This window comes from Sminthopsis crassicaudata, chromosome 4 (genome assembly GCF_048593235.1).
Source record: "Sminthopsis crassicaudata isolate SCR6 chromosome 4, ASM4859323v1, whole genome shotgun sequence".
Lineage (NCBI taxonomy): Eukaryota > Metazoa > Chordata > Mammalia > Dasyuromorphia > Dasyuridae > Sminthopsis > Sminthopsis crassicaudata.
In genome coordinates this window covers 399,257,800-399,278,327 of record NC_133620.1, presented here as the reverse complement: position 1 = coordinate 399,278,327, position 20,528 = coordinate 399,257,800, and the positions used below count along the sequence as shown (strand labels likewise).

The window sequence follows — 20,528 nt, the reverse complement described above, 5'->3', positions numbered from 1 at the left end:
CTTTTTCATTTCACTTCTACCTGATACATAGAAATATGTCCTTGTCATAATAAAACAAGTTTTGGTTGCATAAATAAATAAAATACATTTTTTAACTTGCCTCTTTGTACCTTTCATGTAGTCACTTCCTTGAAATCTAGCCCAAAGTAAACCCTGATTTAGAGAAAACTAAATGTCTTGAATACACTTAGAAGACTAACCAGCTTCCCCTACATCCTTAACAATTCTGAAATGTCCTTTTCTTTGCTATTTATTTGATCAGTTTTTTAAAAATTTTTTATTTTTTTTAAATTTAAGTTTTTTTCTGAGGCTGGGGTTAAGTGACTTGCCCAGGGTCACACAGCTAGGAAATGTTAAGTGTCTGAGACCAGATTTGAACTCTGGTCCTCCTGAATTCAGGGCTGGTGCTCTATCCACTGCGCCACCTAGCTGCCCCCTATTTGATCAGTTTTTAATCTTTGATGTTAGACTTTCATGGACTTAAAGCTGCAGCATTACTATACCTTTTTGCATTAGAAAAAAATGAAAGTAATACTTAAATATAGATGATTCTAACAAAAAGTCAGTAGGGTCTGAAGTATAATTTATACTATTATGTTGTTACTAATTAAGTAGCTGAACCCAATAATTTAAGGAAGGCAGTGAAGTGGAAGGAAGAGAATCCTGGGAAGCATCTTCCTGCCAGACTTTTTCATTAGCTAACAGTTGCCCCCAAAAGATGCTTAAGTATCGGAGTTCTTAAATTGACGATGATGTTTTTCTTTTGTCCACTCTAGCTGAGAGAACCATCTTGTGCCTCTGAAAAGCTCTACTCCTTTTCTGATCTGGAGTCAAGTAAGTGACCATCAACTCAAACTCCCTTAGTGTCAGCTGTGTCAAATTCTGGTTTTTTTTTTTTTTTTTTTGTTTTGTTTTTTTGTTTTTTGGTTATATCTTCATTTCTGCAAGTGGAATTTCATGAGGCTCCTTGGCTTCATATGCTCAACAATGAACCTGTGCATTGGATAAGTTTTTGGTAGAAATGAGGGTGGACCCTCATCCCACTAGTATAAATATATAATACAAAGCAATGGAAGTAGACCGAGGAGTTTTGGTTCTGAATACAGTAGTGGAAGAAGACACAATAAGGGAATGACTCAAGGGATCAGGAATTAGAAGAGAACCTAAGAGATCATCTAATTTAATCCTAATCATCTTATTGAATCGTATCATTTCACAGATGAGGACATGGGCCTAGAAAGAATGAATAACTTGTTCAGAGCTAGAGTCCTGAATTTGACCTCTGGATTTTCCCCCACATTTAGTCTTTTTTTTTTTTTAATAATAATAGCTTATGCCTAAAGTTTCTAAGCCCTTTCTTTATATCTAATATTATTTTATATATTTCTTTTATGAATCTTATATTTATTCATTTCTATGTTATCCTCCATTAGAATGTAAACTTCTTGATTGACTTTTCTTTTATGTTTATTTGTATTTCCTAGCACTTAACAATGTCTGGCATACACATAATTGCCTTGTAAATGCATATTGATTATTTTATTGAAATAATATTTTAAAATTCATAATCACTGTCCTCATAACAACCCTTCCAGGCCAATGGTAGAAATATTGCAGATGAAGAAACTCAGGAGATGTTATGTGACTTGACCAAATTCATACAAGCAGTAAATAAGAATAAGGATATAAAATTATAAAATTGAAGTTATGTGTTACAACATATTAATATTATACAATAAGTTATTATAATTATCATAATAGAAATTATATTGATATGTTATAACATTCTAGAGTAGAAGGAACCTTAGGGGTCATATAGTTTAACTTGTATATAAATATAATAAGTAGACACAAAATGGAATTAGAATGGGATTGGACTATGGTTTCATTGGTATGGGTAAGCCCCAAGGAGGAAAGAACCCTTTACCAATGAGATCTTTTCAACCTCAAGGCTGACCCTCCATCCATTCTACCACACCACATCTTGTACATACAAGATAACACCTGTGAAGATCAGGAAAGTTTTTATGCAGAAGGTGATGCATAAGCAGAATCCTAAAGGAAATAAGGGATTCTATGGAACAAGGCTGGACTTACTCTCCCAGGGTAGAGGCAACCTTTGAGGGATCATAGTTATTTTTCTTAGAGGCAATTGGCTTGAGCCCCTATTGCAGTGCATTTTCCCCTACTGTTAGCCATGTGAGGCCCAGTCCCATTTAATCAGTTAGCACAAATTAGCTTTATTTTTACGTGAAGATATAACAAGAGTAGAAATACAAACTCCTGGAGAGTGGGCTCTCTCAGGTCTTTGGGAAAAGTAGGCTTAAACTTGAAGTGTTTTTTGCATAACACTGTTCATGTTCAAAATGCGGTGTAGCCACTAAGTCTTCCTTTCAGTGACAGCTGTGATGGGTCCCTCTGGTCATTCTGAGGGCCTCCCTACTAGGTGGGGGTCCTCAGGTTGGGGTCTGATGGTTGTTCCCCCATGGGGTTTCAGATTTGGACTTTTGGATCACAAAACCTGTCGTAGACTCCGGCTTCTACTGGTGGCTTATCATTCTGACCTTGCAGAGTCACCTTGTAACCAGCTCCATCATTTCTTCATTTAAAGGCAGGAAGAACTGACATCATAGAGAGAGAAGCAGCAATGGGCCAGGTGCTCACCTGCATGATAGGTCTGACTTCTGTGGGAAAGGGTAAAGGCTGGAGGCCCCTCTCCCATTTGGAGGTTTATAGCATCTTTGTCTCTCAACTATCAAAGCCAGGTAGGAAAGAACCAGTTTTGCTGGTTGTTGCCTTTTGAATGGACACAAGATCTGGCTCCAGAGCCAACCAATAATCATTTCTTTACTTGATAGTTTGTAGACTGGAACCAGTTACAGGATATCAGACACTCTGCATCACGTTGCAGAGCCCTTCTGTTACAGAGGATTACCCCTTTCTGGAAGCAGGCTCTTTCCCACCTTGGGATTACAGCAGCTAAACAAGCTATGTCTGCTTTCCAGACTCTGATTTACACTGAGAAATGGAGGTGAAGTGGGAGTGTGTTTCAGGAATACGAATCAGCTAGTGCAGTTGCCTCATGAGACAACCTGTTCCACTTTTGGACAATCTCCTTGTTTAAGAAGCTTGATTGTACACTCATGTACATCTATATATACATATACATGTAATATATGTAAATGCATGTGGTTATATACATACACAGACTTCTGTCTAATGATAACTATTTCTAGGGGAGGAAAAGGAGGAGGGAAGGGGAAAAAAGGAAAAAAATTACATGATAACTTTATTACATATTTAAAAGGAGTAGAAAATTGTACATAATAGATTTGCATTTTAAGTGCAATCATCTTTTTCTTTATACTATATTATGGAAATGTTTGTTTTATTCCATAAATTAAACATTTTTTTAAAAAAGGAGCCCTTTAAAATTTTTAGCTAAAAATCCAGTAGTTTTCTCACAATTTCTCAATCCATCTTATTTATGGTAAAAATCATTACACACTTGATGATCATTCCTTGATAAGAACTCCTAGAGCTTTTTCCTCTCATCTATGAAGGAATAATAATAATTATAAAAGGGATGCTAGATTGTTTTTTTAATACCCCAAATCTGGTAATTTGGTTAATGAGATAAATTTTTCTCTCTATAGCTGAAAGAATCACTTTTTGTGATATGCAAGACTCAAATTATTCAGAAAAGCCCCAGAGAAAGTGAATAAAAATTAAAAACTTGTCTTGTCTCTAAATTTAATACTCATTGCATTTCCCCATGATGTCTTTTTGCTCTGTTCAGTGATGTAGTTAGGTTCTTTGCTGGAAATAATACATGTTCATAGAACAAAACTATTAGATCATATATTCTTAGACTATTAGACTTTCGTATTTCATTCATGAAGAAACTGGCGGCCAGATAGTTGAAGGGCCACAGCAGATGGGATGAGAACCTTATTCTCCTGACTACTGAGTCCTTGTACATGTTCCTGTACCACAATTTCCTTGTCTCTAAGAGGATTATTCTCTTCATCTCTGTCTCCTGGCTTCCTTGAAGATCCATCTAAATTTCCACCTTAACAAGAAACCTTTCTTGATCCCCCTTAATGCTGATGACTTTCCTCTGCGATTATCTCCTATTTATCTTATACATGTCTTGTTTATACACAATGGTTTGTGTGTTGTTTCTCCATGAGCTCCCTGAGTGCTTCATCAGTGTCATCCTGCCTCTGGGTGGATGATGGCCCTCTGCTATTGGGGTCTCTAGGTGTTTGGTTTCCTCCCAGGGACTTACCAGGAAAAGGGACAGCCCCAGAGCTGCCAAAGGCAGGTTTTTGGAATGATTCAAGTGTTCCCCCACGGGGCCCCTTATCACTAGGAATGAAGGCCCGGACCGTTTATCTAGGGCTTGCTCTCTGCTTGAGTGGTTCTCCTTTATGGTTTTGTAAGGGGTACGGAAAGGGAACTATTAAATGGAGGATGGAAAACAATCCATGGATGGGAAGAAGAAATAACAGTGGGCTATGTGTAGGTTATGTGTCAAAACTGTGCACCCTTAACTCCTCTGGCTGGAAGCAAATAAAGAAGAAAGCCCAGTATAGATTTATGATTGTGCCAATGATATCAAATGTATTACTGAAGAAGTCCTTCGTTTCACTCTAGCATCCCTCTTACACTAGAGAGAAAATCACACATCAGAAGTTGCAGCAATATAAGAACTCAGAGGAATGGAAGGCAAGGAATAAAGTTGAACTTGGTGACTTTTTTTCATGTTTTGATGCGCACTTAATCATTAAAATTCTGCTATGAGCCACGACTATAATCACTGCTCAGCTCTAGAATCCCAGCATTAATTTGAGCTCTCCTCGGGGAGACACTGAGCATGTGCAGTAAACATCACCTATTCCAAGTGCCATGTTCTCAATAATTATTAATTAAATGTCATGCTCTCAACATTAACACCTGTTTGCAGTATATTTTAAAACTGATTTCAAGAAAGGATTGCCTGCTTTTGTAAAATCCATCTTCTCTTTGAACTGAAGAAGTAACTTGTCCCTTTAACCTGGGAATCACTATGATTGAAGAGTTAATCTTTGGCCTTGTGCTTTTATTTCCTCCTATGCTCTCTTTACCTTCAATCCTATTTATTTTCTTTTAAAAATATTTTTCATTTCTTACTCACTTGCTTACTCCACTTGCTTCACCTTTAGATTGTATTTGAATCTTTTCTCACTTTATTTTTCGGTTTTTCATTCTTGCCTTTGATATGCTGTCAATTATTCACCATCAGTTTCTAACCTGCTCTATATTTGTACCATGTCTCTGCTTGAACTTTAACTGGAATTTGAGAAGGGAGAAAAATGGTCAGATAATAGGGATAAATATAGACAAAGATCACGTGACTACTTTGGTAAAGAGAAATCTCAGATGTGGAAACTGCCTCTACTATTGCAAGTCAGCACCATCTCCACAACTTATTGTCTTACAAAATTGCTTAGTGCATTGAGAGATTAAGTGAATTGTCTAGGGATAGCATCAGAAGTAAATCTTAAGCCAGGACTTGCTGGCTCCAAAGTTGGCATTCTGATGACTTTGCCATGGCAGATAATACTTTAATAATAAAAACAAACATATACTGTAAGTCATGGGTATGATAAAATGTTGGGAAAAGGTCCTAGAAATTCACAAAGGAAAATGTCATGCAAGACTATGAAGGATAATGTCATTTGGTGTTTATATCAATGCATAGAATATGGATAATAAATGAGTGAACTTAAAGTTTTAATACATATAATTAAATGTCATAGATATCACCAGACTTGGTAAGATGGACTCAAAGCTGGAAGATGACAATAGAACCACATAATTTTCTTTTTCAAAGAAACAGTATGATATAGTAAATGATAGAATTGTACTGTAGATTCAAAAATTATTGCTGAAATGAATTGAATGAAGTAGAGGGTGACGACATGATGGAGAATATTTGAATAAGGATAAAAGGGGAAGATCTGGATAGTGTATAATTGTGAGACCAGCCAGCCAAGTGGAGATGAGTGCCAGACAACTCATATGAATGTCTCCTAGCATCAAATACAACATGTCCAAAACAGAACATAATATTTTGCTCCCTAAACATATATATATATATATAATATCCAGAGTGGAGTGGAGCTGAGGAGAGAGATTAAGGTTGCACATATAGGTTTGGGAATCATCTGCATGAAGATGATAGTTGAACCCTTATGAATTGATGAGTATAGAGAGAAAAGGAAAGGTGATTTAGCATAGAGCCCTGGATCTACTCACATCCAAAAGGCAGGATCCTACAAGATGAATTAAAAAGGATAAGTGTGACAAGTTGGAGGAAAATTATGAAAGTGGTATCAAAAAACAAACAAAACCTAGAGAAGAATGAGTCTCCAAGGTAGAGTTGATCATTGGTGTCAAGCACTGCAGAAATGAATTCAAGCTATTTGAAAGAAGAATGAGACCTGAGAAAAGCCACCAGATTTAGCAATAAATCTTTAGAAAACTTGGGTTTTGGGCTTAGAAGTCAAATTGCAAGGGGGAGGAGAGGTGAGAAATAAGTGTACATTGATGTTTCTAGAAGTCTGGTTATGAAGGTCACGGGAGATCTACAAATCACAGAATCTGAAATTTGAAGTTGATAGAAATCTCATTGGCTATATTACCCAACTTGCATACCAAAGAGATCTTCAGTATAATATAGCCCACAGAAGGTGGTTTACCTCTGCTAAAGAAAGTCCTTTAGGGAGAGGGCATCTCACCAATGTTTGAGGCAGTCCAGTCTAAGGATAATAATAGCTTGACCATATTGTAGATTAAGGAAAAGCATTATTGTTTTGTTTTCTTTAAAAAAAAAAAAGGTTGGGAAAGATCTATGCATATTTATAGGCAACAGGAAATGATCTAGTAGATAAGGAGAGGTTGAGAATGAAGAAGGGAGTTGTGGGGATCAAAAGGACAAATTCTTTAGGGACACTGGAAGTGCTGGTTTTGTTGAGGAGAGGGACAATCTCATTCTGAGATTGAAGTAAATTAGAAAGTTCCTTTAAAATCTGTGCTCATCAAAGATTTCCTTGTGCCTCCATTATGTCTTTTTAAATGCTGGGATAATTTACAATTATGTTCTTTAGAATTTTCTTTTCAAAGAAGGAACATGGTAACTTTTTTTTCAAATATAGAGTGGAATTCTCATCTAGAAGAGGGATATGATATATTCCATATAGCTCAACAAGGCTGAATTAGCACCCCTCCATGGGAATTATGGGGAGGTCGCTATTAATTCATGATAAGAATATAATTTCCAAAGTTAGAGCTGTTAAAAATGGATAGAACTGTTTTGTTTACAGTGAATCCTTTGTTACTAAATAAAGTCACTACGTATATTTACCTGCCCTTTTACATTTCACTCTATATTGGTAATGCCCAAAATATTTTATCCCAATTAAGAAAAGGTATGGTTTAGTTTGTCTCTCCAACAACTTTTCCAATTCTCTCCAGGGGGGTATGATTTTTCTGAGCCCACTGTGACACTAAATGTCAAACATCTTTGGACAGAAAGTGAACATAATTGTTCATTAATTGTGTCTGTGCTAATTGGGCCCTGCAAAAAGGGCATCCCTCCAAGTCACTGGATCTTGATTTTTTATTCTGGACTTTTTAATGTTTTAATTGATGAGGAGACAAGGTGTTATCTCTTGTCTTTCCTTTTAGATCATTGTTTTGAGAATGTCGGGAATATTAGATTTTTGAGGGAATAAAAAGGAGACTTGTCTAGTCCATGTATAATTTTAGACTTACTTCTTGTAGGTGGCTATTTACATGCTATTGTTTTCCTTAGAATGGAAGCTTCTTGGGGATACTTGTTTTTGCCTTTCTTTGTATTTCTAGTGCTTAGCACAGCACATGGTGTATAATGAGTGTCTGATAAATGATCATAGATTATGTGTGTGTGTGCGTGTGTGTGAGATATCTTTATATGACCTTGAAAATGCAGTTATATTATATGCAGAAAAGGTTATCCTCATAAAATTTACAAATGTAATAACTAGCAAGAAAAAAGATAATGATATATCTTTTGAAGTTTATATAATATTTAGTGATAATGTTTCTGTCTTGAAATCTCTTATATAAAATATTTGCCTTATAATACATTATCTATGTTTTTAGATGACTTGTAACAGTCACTAACTTGGATTGGAATTCTTATCATCCCTCAGACTCATATAGGGATGATAAATAAGGGATAACATTCAGAGAAATGTCCAAGTTAATTTTGTGGTGATTACAGTTTTGCTATTGATTATGTGACTTGGGGAAAATCACATACATTTTCTCAATCCTAGTTTTCTCATCTATAAAATGAGAAGTTTGGACTCGGATGTCTGTATGCTCTCTCTTAGCTCTGCATCTACAATTATGATCTATCTAATGAGCAGATTGGACTAGTTGATCTCTGAGGTCCTTTAGGTCCTGCACCTTTAATTATTATGATTCTACAAAAACAAACTGCTTGACTAATTTTGCATCTAATTTCTTATGTTCTCACATCTCTACATGTATATTTTTTTTGCATGCCCATGGGCTTTTGATTACCATCTTATGGGTGAGATTTGGCAGACTCAAACTGAATAAACTATTTATGATGATTTATAACTGTCAAGAAATAAAGTGAGATGTATGTGCCCTCTGTCAGAATAAAATTTGGGGCAGAAAATGTCTGCCTGCACAGCTGCCATTTAGATTCTGAAAATTATCCATTGTAACATCAGTTCACGATTGGTCTATTTCTCATTTTTTTCTCCAGACATTAATAATCTAAGTGAAGAAAAGAAGGAGGGCCTTAGGCATCTTGCTGTGACATTACAACTTTACTTGAAAGAAGAGATTCATAATGCCTCCCAACTGCCACCTGCCTTTGATATTTTTGAATCCTTCGCAAAAGTAAGTGACATGTTTGCTACAGACCAAAATGAATCCTCTCCTGCCTTGTTTTGCTCAATATTCTCTATCCTTATACTCAGGAATCTTTTTGGAAAGTTCAATGGGATAAGATGCTTCATTTCTCTCCAGATTCTATGTAATGTCTAAGTAACTTATTGCACATTTGAGAAAAGGGGTGATTATTTTTTTTCCTGGATGCTGGTATTCTTGTTATTAAGTTGATTTTGCTAAATAACTCCATAATAGCCTGTATCAACTTCTCTCCAATGAGAGCAGACATTTCTCCTTACTTTTCACCAATAGGGACAAATTAAGCATTGTTGTTGTTATTGAATTGTGTTGGTTATATATGGCTCTCTGTGACCTCGTTTGGAATTTTCTTGGCAAAGATACTAGAGTAGTTTGCCATTTCCTTTTGGGGACAGTTGTTTGCTAAAGACCACTTCCACTCCACCCCAAATGTGAAGAATTTCTTTTGATACTATTACTGATTAAATTGGGATAAGCAGATGTGATAAAAGGCACTTTTAAAAAATAATGTGAAACTATATGAAGCTTTTGATGTGGAAAAATTATATATATTACAAAAATCTTGTTGGATGGTTCAGGTAATTAATGCAGAAGATTAAATGCTTGGTTTCTTGGATCGCAAATATTTATGTAAAATGTAAAATCACACATTTGAGGAGGAATTAAGCTTTAGTTTATTTTTGAATATATGTTCTAAGATTTGCAGTTTCCAGGAAAGATATTGCACTGTGTTCTTATGTCCACCTGTTCTCCAGGAGCACAAATGTGAACAATGGAAAAACTATGGTTTTAGCTATATTTTCAAAATGGAATTAGCCTCTTTGGAAGATAAATTTGCTATTATCTTATTATGTTTTCTTAGCATTAAAATGCTCTTGTTTTATAACTTGGGAGTGATTTTGAAATTTGAAGAATGATTGTTGGCTTATGCCATCTATGAGGGTATTGGGATTGGGCATTTCTACTTTTATCTCCTTATTCCTTCTGAGGATTATAGTCAGTAATACCAGGTATCTAGTATACATCACTTAGGCTATTAAAGCAGTCCTATCTTTAAATAACGTGTCTTGAGTAAGCTAAGCAATTAAAAGAAAGCAGCAATCATGGGATGCATGATAAAAATATAGCATCCCATGGCATGGGGAATTCACTTCTTCACAAGGCAGTCTGTCTATTCTATTGCTGGAATTATTGGAAAATTCACCCTTGCAATGAGTTAAAATCTGCCACCCTATTCTTTCTAGTTATTTGTTCCAGAAAGAAATAACTATAGTTGACATGAGAGAAAACTCCATCTCAATGACTGAACCATCAGGTTCAATAGGTTTGAGAGCTACCAACCCTTTTGTTACCATCATCACCATAGAAGATGGTCATAGAAAGGGGGAAGGCATTTGGTGTTTTCACTAGGGGATGCTTCATCACATGTATGGTGGTTTCTGTTGCAAATGAAATGGTTTGAGAATCTGCCAGTAAAAAGATGGATTTGAGCTTGATAAAAAAAGAATAGCTTCCAAACAATTGCATCTGCCCTAAAGTAGAATGAACTGCCTCAGGAGGTACTTGGTTCTTCATGCCTGGAGGGAAGTCTTTCCCATTTGAGGCTGGATGGCCACTTTTTAGAGATATTATCCAGGAGATAAACTTTAAATTCTAACAAGACAGAGAATTTTGTCATTACAAAGTTTGTATGCAGTAGTTTCTGACATTTTCATAGACCAGTAGATTGGTAGTGGAGGACCTCTGGCTTGCTACCTTTGTCACCTGATCTTTTTCTTGTTGGGATTATGTCAAAATCTCATTCTTTGGTTGCTCTTACCTCTAGGATTGTCAATGCAATCTTTCCAGCTATTGAGCAGCACCTGGTGAAATTTTTTACAATGTCTGAAAATTTAAAGAGAGATGGATAGGATAAGATCATGGTCATTTTGAATTTTCAGATTGTTAATTAACCTTTTAAGTTTGAGGCATTTATACTTCTGAAGTTATTAAATATTAAAACTGCACTAATACTTTTGGGCCATGATATACATACCTGCATCCATACATGCATATATAAGTATAAGCTTACAAAATACATGCTAGACTAATTGAATCCTGATAGTGTTTTTGTTTGTTAACAGTTAGATCGTTTATACAAACAATACTGTGGTAGAATTCTGGAATTCCCCTGGTGTTATCAATGATATTATAACTGTAAAGTGCTTAGCACAGTGCCTGGCCTCTAGTTGGTAATATATGAAATCTTGTTCTCTCCTATTTCTTTTGGCCCATATCAACAACTTTTAGATAATTTTGGAGACATTTTGCCTTGGCACTAATTTGTTGTTATTTTGTCTTTTTTGTTGACTTCTAAGCCTTTAATATACACATATACATACAGCCACTTTTAGTTTTTCATATATATGTATGTGTATATGTATGTGTATGTATATATATATATATATATACACATATACATGCATACATTTTTATTACCCTCCCACCTTCTTTTCCTCCCCTATTGAAAACAAAACAAAAAAGAAATAGAAATGCATAATTAAAAAAAAACCAAATAAACTCCTGAATTGTCCATGTCCAAAAATGTACATCTTGTCCTGTGCATTGAGTCCATTGCTGCTCTGTCAGGAGCAATCAACCTTTCCTTTTCTAATTCTACAAAAGAGCTGATTTAAATGTTTTTGTCCCTATGGATCCTTTTCATCTTTCTTTGATCCTTTGGGGAGGAGGTCTTGTGATGAGCAAGTTGTTGAGGCAGTAGATGATGAGAGATAAAACTTCTTTGGTTCCAGTCTGTTGTAGACAGAAATCATTTGCCATTGTCTTAATTCTCAGCCAACTCTATGAGATGATTAGTGATTCCAGACTAGTTTGGGGGATGATCATTAAGACAAAAAAAAAAGAGTAAAACTCCAGAAAACCCATTGATTAATCAAGTGCTTCTTATGAATGCATCTGAAAGGAAAGAATTTATATTTTCTCAAAATGGAAAAAGGGGATTAACATATTATGCCAAATTGCTCACATATCCGATATACTGGCATTTTAGAAACATGGTGTTGTTAATCATTATTTAATGATAGTTGTTAATAGTCTAAACTTAATGCTGTTAGATTTGGTTATGAATTTTCCTTATGTGTGACAGATGCAGTAAATCAGGCATTTTTGTTGTTATTCAGGTAATTTTCCCCCGGTGCTGTTTTTCTCCCATGGTAGCTTCCTTTGATAAAAACATATTTAGCAATCTGATGAGAAATATGATAAATTTTGAGTTGTAATACATTAAACTAGTTAGCAACATGCCATAATCCAAAAATAAACGCTGAAGATGGAAGTAGCAGTAATATGAACCACAAATAGATATTTAGTATTTTCAGAGGTTTGCAAAATGCTTCTCAACTTCATAGTCCTATGCTTTCTTCCCTAGAAATTTTTTGTTAGAAATCTAACATCAGTTTAAAAATTCAACAACTTTCTCTCTCTAGATTCACTTCTGAAACTAAATAACAACTCCTCTGATAGAGAGCTATTTTTATGTTTTGAGGTCCTACATGTAAGTTCTGGAGGTTACTGTTCTGAAATCAACTTCTTGCAGGTTATTTGTTGGAATTGATTTCACAGTTCATACTGTGGATATAAGAAATTTGAAATTGAGAATCATAGAAGACATCTAGTAGATAACATTTACGTTTCATTTTCAGTCACAGTTTCTTAGTCAAAAAATGTATTTTTGATGGAATTGGAAAAGAAATGAAGAGTGTATCAAAATCAACACTTGCTTACTCTCTCTCTCCTTCCTGCAACTTGGAAAAGAACTTTAAGTTAGAAGTTGAATAGCAATGCGAATTACTAAAAATATATCTTTAAAAAGAAGATTTTTTTAAAAGCAGTTTTGATTTTTAAATATTATGCTAAATTAGAATTACAAACTGACTGGTTGACTTCTGCTAACACATTTAAATGCATTCAAAGCCAATAGGCATAGGATGTTAATAAATCACCTTTCCTGAGACTTACTCAGACCTCTTGCATTTATGAAAGCATAAATCAACAGGGAAGAAAAATGACCAAATTAAACCTACTCTAAGGATCCCTACTATTCTTAGGAGACATGTGCCTCAGCATCTAGCAAAGGCAAAACTGATTATGAATCATATTCATTTTTGACCTTTTTATTTTTCTTCATCCATTCTCTTTTAAATTGGAGCCCGTGGTTTTGTTCTGGGTGTCCCATTCCCTCAGTATGACCAGTAGTCTCATTTGTGAGAAGAATATCACCTTTGTCGTTATTTCGAAAGGTCAATGAGTGCGTCCATTTGTCCCCTGCAGGGCTTCGGGTTCATGTGGGACCAGATTTTAGGGGTTCTTTGCTGATGAGCTCGGTTTGATTTCATGGCTGCCGCCTGCTACAAAGTAGTAAAGGAAGCAAGCTTTTGAATTAATAAAATGATGAATTATCTAATTACAAAGTTGATGTGAAATGACAGTATGATAACTTTGACTGCATTACTAAATGATCCCAGTGCCTGATCAAATGTGCCTGGGCTCCATTAAGGAAAATACGCTATTAAATATTTAGGACTGAAAGCAAGCTGACACACCAGGATAGCTAACCTCTGATTGCTGGTGTGTTCAGGGGAGGTGGCAAGGTGGCAGCTGGATGAAACCTCTCCAGTGCTAGAGCGTTTGGCTGCCAGGATGACATCGTTTCTTGGGTTTTAAGGAAAGCAGAAGAAAAATTCAAGATACTCAAATGCCCAGAGAGCCTGGTATTCTAATTACAAAATGCTGATGATGTATATATTGTATGTTTTTCCATTATTACTGACAAATTAATTCTCTGAAGAACTCTTTTAGGCAGCAAATCTTGAAAGCATTCTTTAGCATTGAAGGACTGACTGATTTCCTAACCTTTTGAAGGAAGTCTTGACTTTTAAAGTACATGATAAAACTATTTTTTATTAGGAGGTATATACTCTTGAGCATTTTGATGTTGATACTTAGGTATTACATTGATGCATAAATAACCTGTGAGACATTTTTGTATCTATTTCAAATAGAATTAGAGAAATAATTCTAATAACAGTAACAATAATAAGTAGCTAGTATTTATGTAGCGCTTTAAGAAAATTTGAGGCATTCAGAGGTTGAAACTTGCCCCAGGGTCACAGATTCGAATTCAAGTCTTTCTCCTGGATGCCTTACACATTGTATATAGGCAACTAATTCCCAATTAATTGTCAAAGTAAGGAAGAATAATTAGCAAATTCTTGTTGAGTGTTTTTGTTAAGCCTTGTGTTCTGAAGGCAACTTCAATCAGATAATCAACAAGCACTTATTAAGAACTTATTTTGTATTAGTCCCTTTGCTAATAGGAATACCAAGACAAAATAACAATTCTTGACCTCACAGAACTTTCATTCTCATGGAGGAGATAATACTCACATGAATAAATATATACTAGACATGTACAGAAGAAGATAAAAAGTCACCTTAGAAGATTATCTGATTTATGGCTTTCTGCTCTAATTAGAGCTGTTACCACCCAAGGGTGCTTGTTGACCTTTGTTTTACTGTTTTAATATTCCGGTGTACTTGTGAAATACAAACATATTTTTATTTAGTAAAGGTCAGAATTTTTGTTCTTGCTGTTGTTCAGTCTGACTCTTTGTGACCCTCTATGGGATTTTCTTGGCAAAAATATTGGAATGGTTTGCCATTTCCTTCTCCAGCTCATTTTACAGATGAGGAAATTGAGACAAATAGGATTAAGTTACTTGCCTAGGGTCTCATGGCTAGGTAGGCCTCTGAGGCCGGATTTGAACTCATGAAGATGACACTCAATAAATAATTACTGAATTGAATTGAAACATGTCCGTAATTGAGATTTTTTTATTATAGCTTTTTATTGACAGAACATATGCATGGGTAATTTTTCAACACTGACTCTAGCAATGACTTCTGTTCCAACTTTTCCCTTCCTTCCCTCTACCCCCTCTCTTAGATGGCAGGCAGTCTCATACATGTTAAACATGTTAAAGTATATCTTAAATACAATATATATGTACATATTTATACAGTTCTCTTGTTGCACAAGAAAAATTGGATTTAGAAAGATAAAAATAACCTAGGAAGAAAAACAAAAATACAAGTAGTCCACACTCATTTCCCAGTGTTTTCACTGGGTGTAGCTGGTTCTCTTCATTATTGAACAATTGGAACTGATTTGAATCCTCTCATTGTTAAAGAGGGCCACGTCCATCAGAATTGATTATCATGTAGTATTGTTGTTACTGTGTATAATGATCTCCTGGTTCTGCCCACTTCTCTTTGTATCAGTCCCCATAAGTCTCTCCAGGCCTCTCTGTATTCATCCTGTGGTCATTTTTTATAAAACAATAATATTCCATAATATTCATATACCACAATTTATTCAGCCAATCTCCAATTGGTAGGCATCCATTTAATTTTCAGTTTCTGGCCACTACAAAGAGTTTTGCACATGTGGGTCCCTTTCCCTTCTTTAAGATCTCTTTGGGATATATGCCCAGTAGTAGCACTGCTGGATCAAAGGATATGCACAGTTGGATAACTTTTTGAGCATAGTTCCAAATTGCTCTCCAGAAGGGTTGGATGTGTTCACAACTCCAACAATGCATCAGTGTCCCAGTTTTCCCACATCCCCTCCAACATTGCACATTATTTTTTCCTGTCATCTTAGCCAATCTGAGAGGTATGTAATGGTATCTCAGAGTTGTCTTAATTTACATTTCTCTGATCAATAATGACTTGGAGCATCTTTTCATATGGCTAGAAATAGTTTCAATTTCTTCATCTGAAAATTGTCTGTTCATATACTTTGACCATTTATCAATTGAAAATAGCTTGATTCCCATAATTGAGATTTGAATATATTTCTACCCCACACCTAGATGTTGATAACTATCTGTATGAGATATCTGTAAAGCACTTAAGACAGTCATGGCATCTAATAGATGCTTAATAAATGCTTGTTCCTTTTTCTTTGAAAGTTTAATTTTTGGATTTTATGAGTAATACTACCAGATGACACTATGTCATGTTAAGAACATAGTCCTACTAAGTGCAGGTATTATAAATAAAAAAAAATAACTGGCATATTCCAAGCAAATGCTGACCTTAGACAAAATGGTGATTAGGTGATTTTTGCCTTAAGTGGCCATAGTATCTTAGTTCTGTACTTTCTTAGCCTGTTGAAAATACCTCATTACCATTTCCTTAGGTGCTTAGTGCCTTCATGTTCTCAATCTAGGACCCATTCACAAGTACAGATGGCTGATGATTGTTCAATAAATGAATAAAAAAAAATAACAGTATATGCTACTTAATGTACTAAGTGTTGAATATTGTTACCTCTCCCATCATAAAGATGTTGATCAAGAAGGGACAGTTGGTTTATCTTTCTCAGTCTCATTTTTCTTACCTGTGAAATGAGAGCATTGAGCTAGATTATCTCATGTCTCTTCCAGGTATAAAATTCTATTATATTATGATAAAATGGCCTTAGAATTTTCCCCCTAGGAGAGAACTGAAATATCATACCACTCCACAGTGACATTTCTGTTGTAAATCCAAATTTTACCAATTGGTTGGTATTTTAATAGTAATCACTGAAACATAGACCTTCTACTTGGTTCTGTAGGGCTTAACTAGAAGCAATGAGAGGGGGAAAAAAGGTAGATTTTAAGTATAATGTAAAGGAAAAAGAAAAACTTTCAAAAACCAGAACTTTCCAAAAGTGGAGTGAATTTCCAGTAGAGGTAGGGAGCTTCCCCTCATTAGAAGTATACAGCTAAAGAGGAGGAGGCTTTCAACCTAGGTTTATCTGGTTCAGAGGCCATTTGTCCAGTATATTGTAGAGTTGGATTCATTGTTTCAGGCACAGGTTAGATTGGATAGCTACCAAGTGATTTTTCAATTGATGATAACCTGGGAAAAGAATGTTAGTCCTAATTAAACATAGTCTGAGGATTTTTTTTCTTTTCTTTTCTTTTTAATTTTATTTATTTTTTATTAATTTTATAATTATAATTTTTTTGACATATGCATAGGTAATTTTTTTTAAACAACATCCCTTGTACTCCCTTCTGTTTCGAATTTTTCCCCTCCTTCCTTCACCCCCTCCCCTAGATGGCAGGCATTCCTATACATATTAAATATCTTATAGTATATCCTAGCTACAATATATATGTGCAGAACCGAATTTTGTTGTTGTTGTTGCAAAGGAAGAATTGTATTTGGAAGGTAAAAATAATCTGGGAAGAAAAACAAAAAAAAATGCTCACAGTTTACACTCATTTCCCAGTGTTCCTTTTCTGGGTGTAGCTGATTCTGTCCATCATTGATCAATTGGAATTGGATTAGCTCTTCTCTATGTTGAAGATTTCCACTTCCATGAGAATACATCCTCATACAGTATCATTGTTGAAGTGTATAATGATCTCCTGGTTTTGCTCATTTCACTCAGCATCAGTTGATGTAAGTCTCTCCAAGCCTCTCTATGTTCATTCTTTTGGTAATTTCTTACAGAACAATAGTATTCCATAACATTCATATACCATAATTTACCCAACCATTCTCCAATTGATGGGCATCCATTCATTTTCCAGTTTCTAGCCACTACGAAAAGAGCTGCCACAAACATTTTGGCACATACATATCCCTTTCCCCTCTTTAGTATTTTCTTGGGATATAAGCCCAGTAGTAGCACTGCTGGATCAAAGTTTGACAACTTTTGGGGCATAATTCCAGATTGCTCTCCAGAATGGTTGGATTCTTTCACAACTCCACGAAGAATGCATCAGTGTCCCATTTTTCCCACATCCCCTCCAACATTCATCGTTATTTGGTCCTGCCATCTTAGCCAATCTGACAGGTCTGTAGTGATATGAGAATTTTTAAAAAATAAATTTGGAAAAGTTTCAGAGAAATTATTTGCTATTTCTCTCTATTACTTCCTTGGTCAGATTTCTTAGCCTATCATTCAAGGCCGGCCACACTTTGATTCCACTGTATAAGTTTTACCATAATATTCAATGCTCCCACAAGACTATATTCCAAAAGATCAAAGATAGAGGAATTAAGCTCCCATGAAGAATTTTTCGGAGAAGAGATAAAATGATATTTTTGGGAATTGAGGAGTTCTTCATAGTGCCTTTAAGATTGCTGGATTGAGGAAGTCACCCATTTTGCTTTTATATATATATATGGAAGATCCAGGGATATTCCCTTAACCCTGTTTGACTTATTTGTAAAATGAACTGGAGAAGGATCTTTGTCAAGAAAATCCCAAATAAGATCATGAAGAGTTGAATATGTTTGAAATGATTGAACAACAAAGAAATCCTTTATTTTTACACACCATAAATTGTAAGTTGACCAGATATGCTTGAGATCCAAGGTGATTTTTTTAAAAAAATGAAAGTCCCTCAATCTCACTTCAGTGCTGGACACCAGTAGTAATTTTATTTTGCTTTGATAGGTGAGAAAAGAGAATTGACATACTTGGGGTCATAAAGTGTGATGGACATTGGTCCATTGAGATTCACTGAAATTCTTTGATCTCTTTTGAGAGTCACTGAAATTCTTTTATCTTTATATCATCCTACATTTAAAAATATAAGAAAAACTGGCAGAGGGGGAAAAGTTTATGCTATATCTGGTATCTTATATTTATTTTTCTCCCAGATTTTGCTTTTCTTACCTTTTGTTTCTTGTGATTGATTTATCATTTTACTGAAGTTAAAAATAAGGAATTTAGCTATACTAAGCAAAGTTTAATTACATTTTCAGGAGGAAAATAATAACCCCTGGTGAGCAAAGAATGGCAGTCATGGCTTTTGTGTCTCCAATTTGTGTCAAGTAACTCCTAATATGCACTTCCTACTGAGAATGGCTGGTTGGTAGAATAAGGCTATTCTCATTCTACTTCCCCTCCTTATACCAACCCTGCTCTCATTTTTACCAACCAATCAGACCTGTCAATATTTGGTATTTTATAATTATTTTTAAGGTAATTCTTTTTATCTGAGAGAAGGTAGCAAACACTTATTTATACATATTTGGGGCAGGGTTGTGTGGGCAGCTAGTTCACTTGATCAATCAATCAATCAACTAGCTTTTATTAAGTGCTTATGGTATGCTAGGTACTTTTGTTAAGCTTAGGGAATACAAATCTGTGTAGCAAGAAGTATAATTCTTGCCCTTTGAGATCTTACATCCTGATTGGGAAAGTCCACACATAAAAGGAACCTTAAAAGAGAAAAGTAGGGAGTGATAAAGAAAGTCTAGAAGAGGAAGGAATGCTTAATCCCCACACTCTCTTAAATAGAAAGGAGAGGTTTCCAGTTTTCTTTGCCTGTGAGGTGATGGTGTGTTCTATTTAGAAATTTCTTTGTTGAACAGCTGAAAGCTTTTTTGGGGGGCATATTTTGGTGTATAGGGGCACATGAGTGTTTTTATTTTTAAGGCTCAGAAAATGCTGACTGGTATTTTTAGGATAGCCTGCTTTCAGGGTAGCTACAAATCATGTGGTTCTTAAAGAGAATAACTCTTAGACTTTAAAAAAAAATCAACAAGTCACTCCAAATGCACAAGATGAAGTTAAACAAAATCCTTAAAAAAGCAAGAAATTGAGAATAAATCTACATCTTTTTTTTTTTTTAAGATTATGGTAAGTTGCATGAAGTTCAGCAGGTCAGTTGATGCTTCATAATCATAGAGATCGCCCTATTAGCCTAAAGTTCTGCCGGCCAATTAGGAGTCACTTTATAAATTAGGCATCTGAAATCAAGGGTGAATGCTCACACAGAGTTTGCTTTCTGTGCACAGCTGGAAATGGAGAATTTGCCCAGAGTATACTCTTTAATTAATTTAAACTAAAATAAAAAGTATTGAATCATTTTAGTGGGTACATTATATTAAAGAGCCATTGGGGCTCTCAGTTTCCTTACTGTAGCTCTCTTTTATCAAAAATCTTCTAATTAAGTACTAAAATATTCTAGAGTAGGTATGTATCATTAGTTTAGTAGAGATAATGCCACAAATTAGTTGCCTGAAACAAAACCCAAAAAGGGTACATTCTATTTTTAATACTTTTTAAAGAATAAGCTAGTAATTTAGGGATGAGAGGTGATAGGGACCTTAGAAATCCTTTAGTACACATTTGACAGATGAAGAAACCAAGGACTAAGGAATTGAAATGACTTGGTTCAAGTTAATAAAGGTAGTAAAACCAGAGGTGTAACTAAGGGAGGGTAATCTGGTCTTTGTTTTAGAGTACTGAAATTTAGTGGGTGTTGGAAGCACTTGAAATCCTTCAGAAGCATAGAAATAATTAAACTTATATTTTATCTATAGTTTTTTTTTAATATAGTGGAGTAGGCATGCATCATTAGTTCAGTAGGGATAGTGCCATAAATTAATTGCCCGAAACAAAACCCAAAAGAGATGCATTCTATTTTAAATACCTTTTAAAGAATAAGCTAGTAATTTAG

The 20,528-nt window shown here is 35.1% G+C and overlaps 1 protein-coding gene across 1 annotated transcript in view; it reads left to right on the top strand.

Annotated features, from left to right (window-relative positions):
- SMYD3 (SET and MYND domain containing 3) overlaps positions 1-20,528 on the top strand; it is a 954,064-nt gene that overhangs the window by 208,029 nt on the left and 725,507 nt on the right. Inside the window, exons 4-5 of the mRNA XM_074262568.1 lie at positions 777-834; positions 8,828-8,964. Coding sequence (XP_074118669.1) covers positions 777-834; positions 8,828-8,964 — 195 coding nt within the window. The remainder of the gene's footprint in view (positions 1-776; positions 835-8,827; positions 8,965-20,528) is intronic.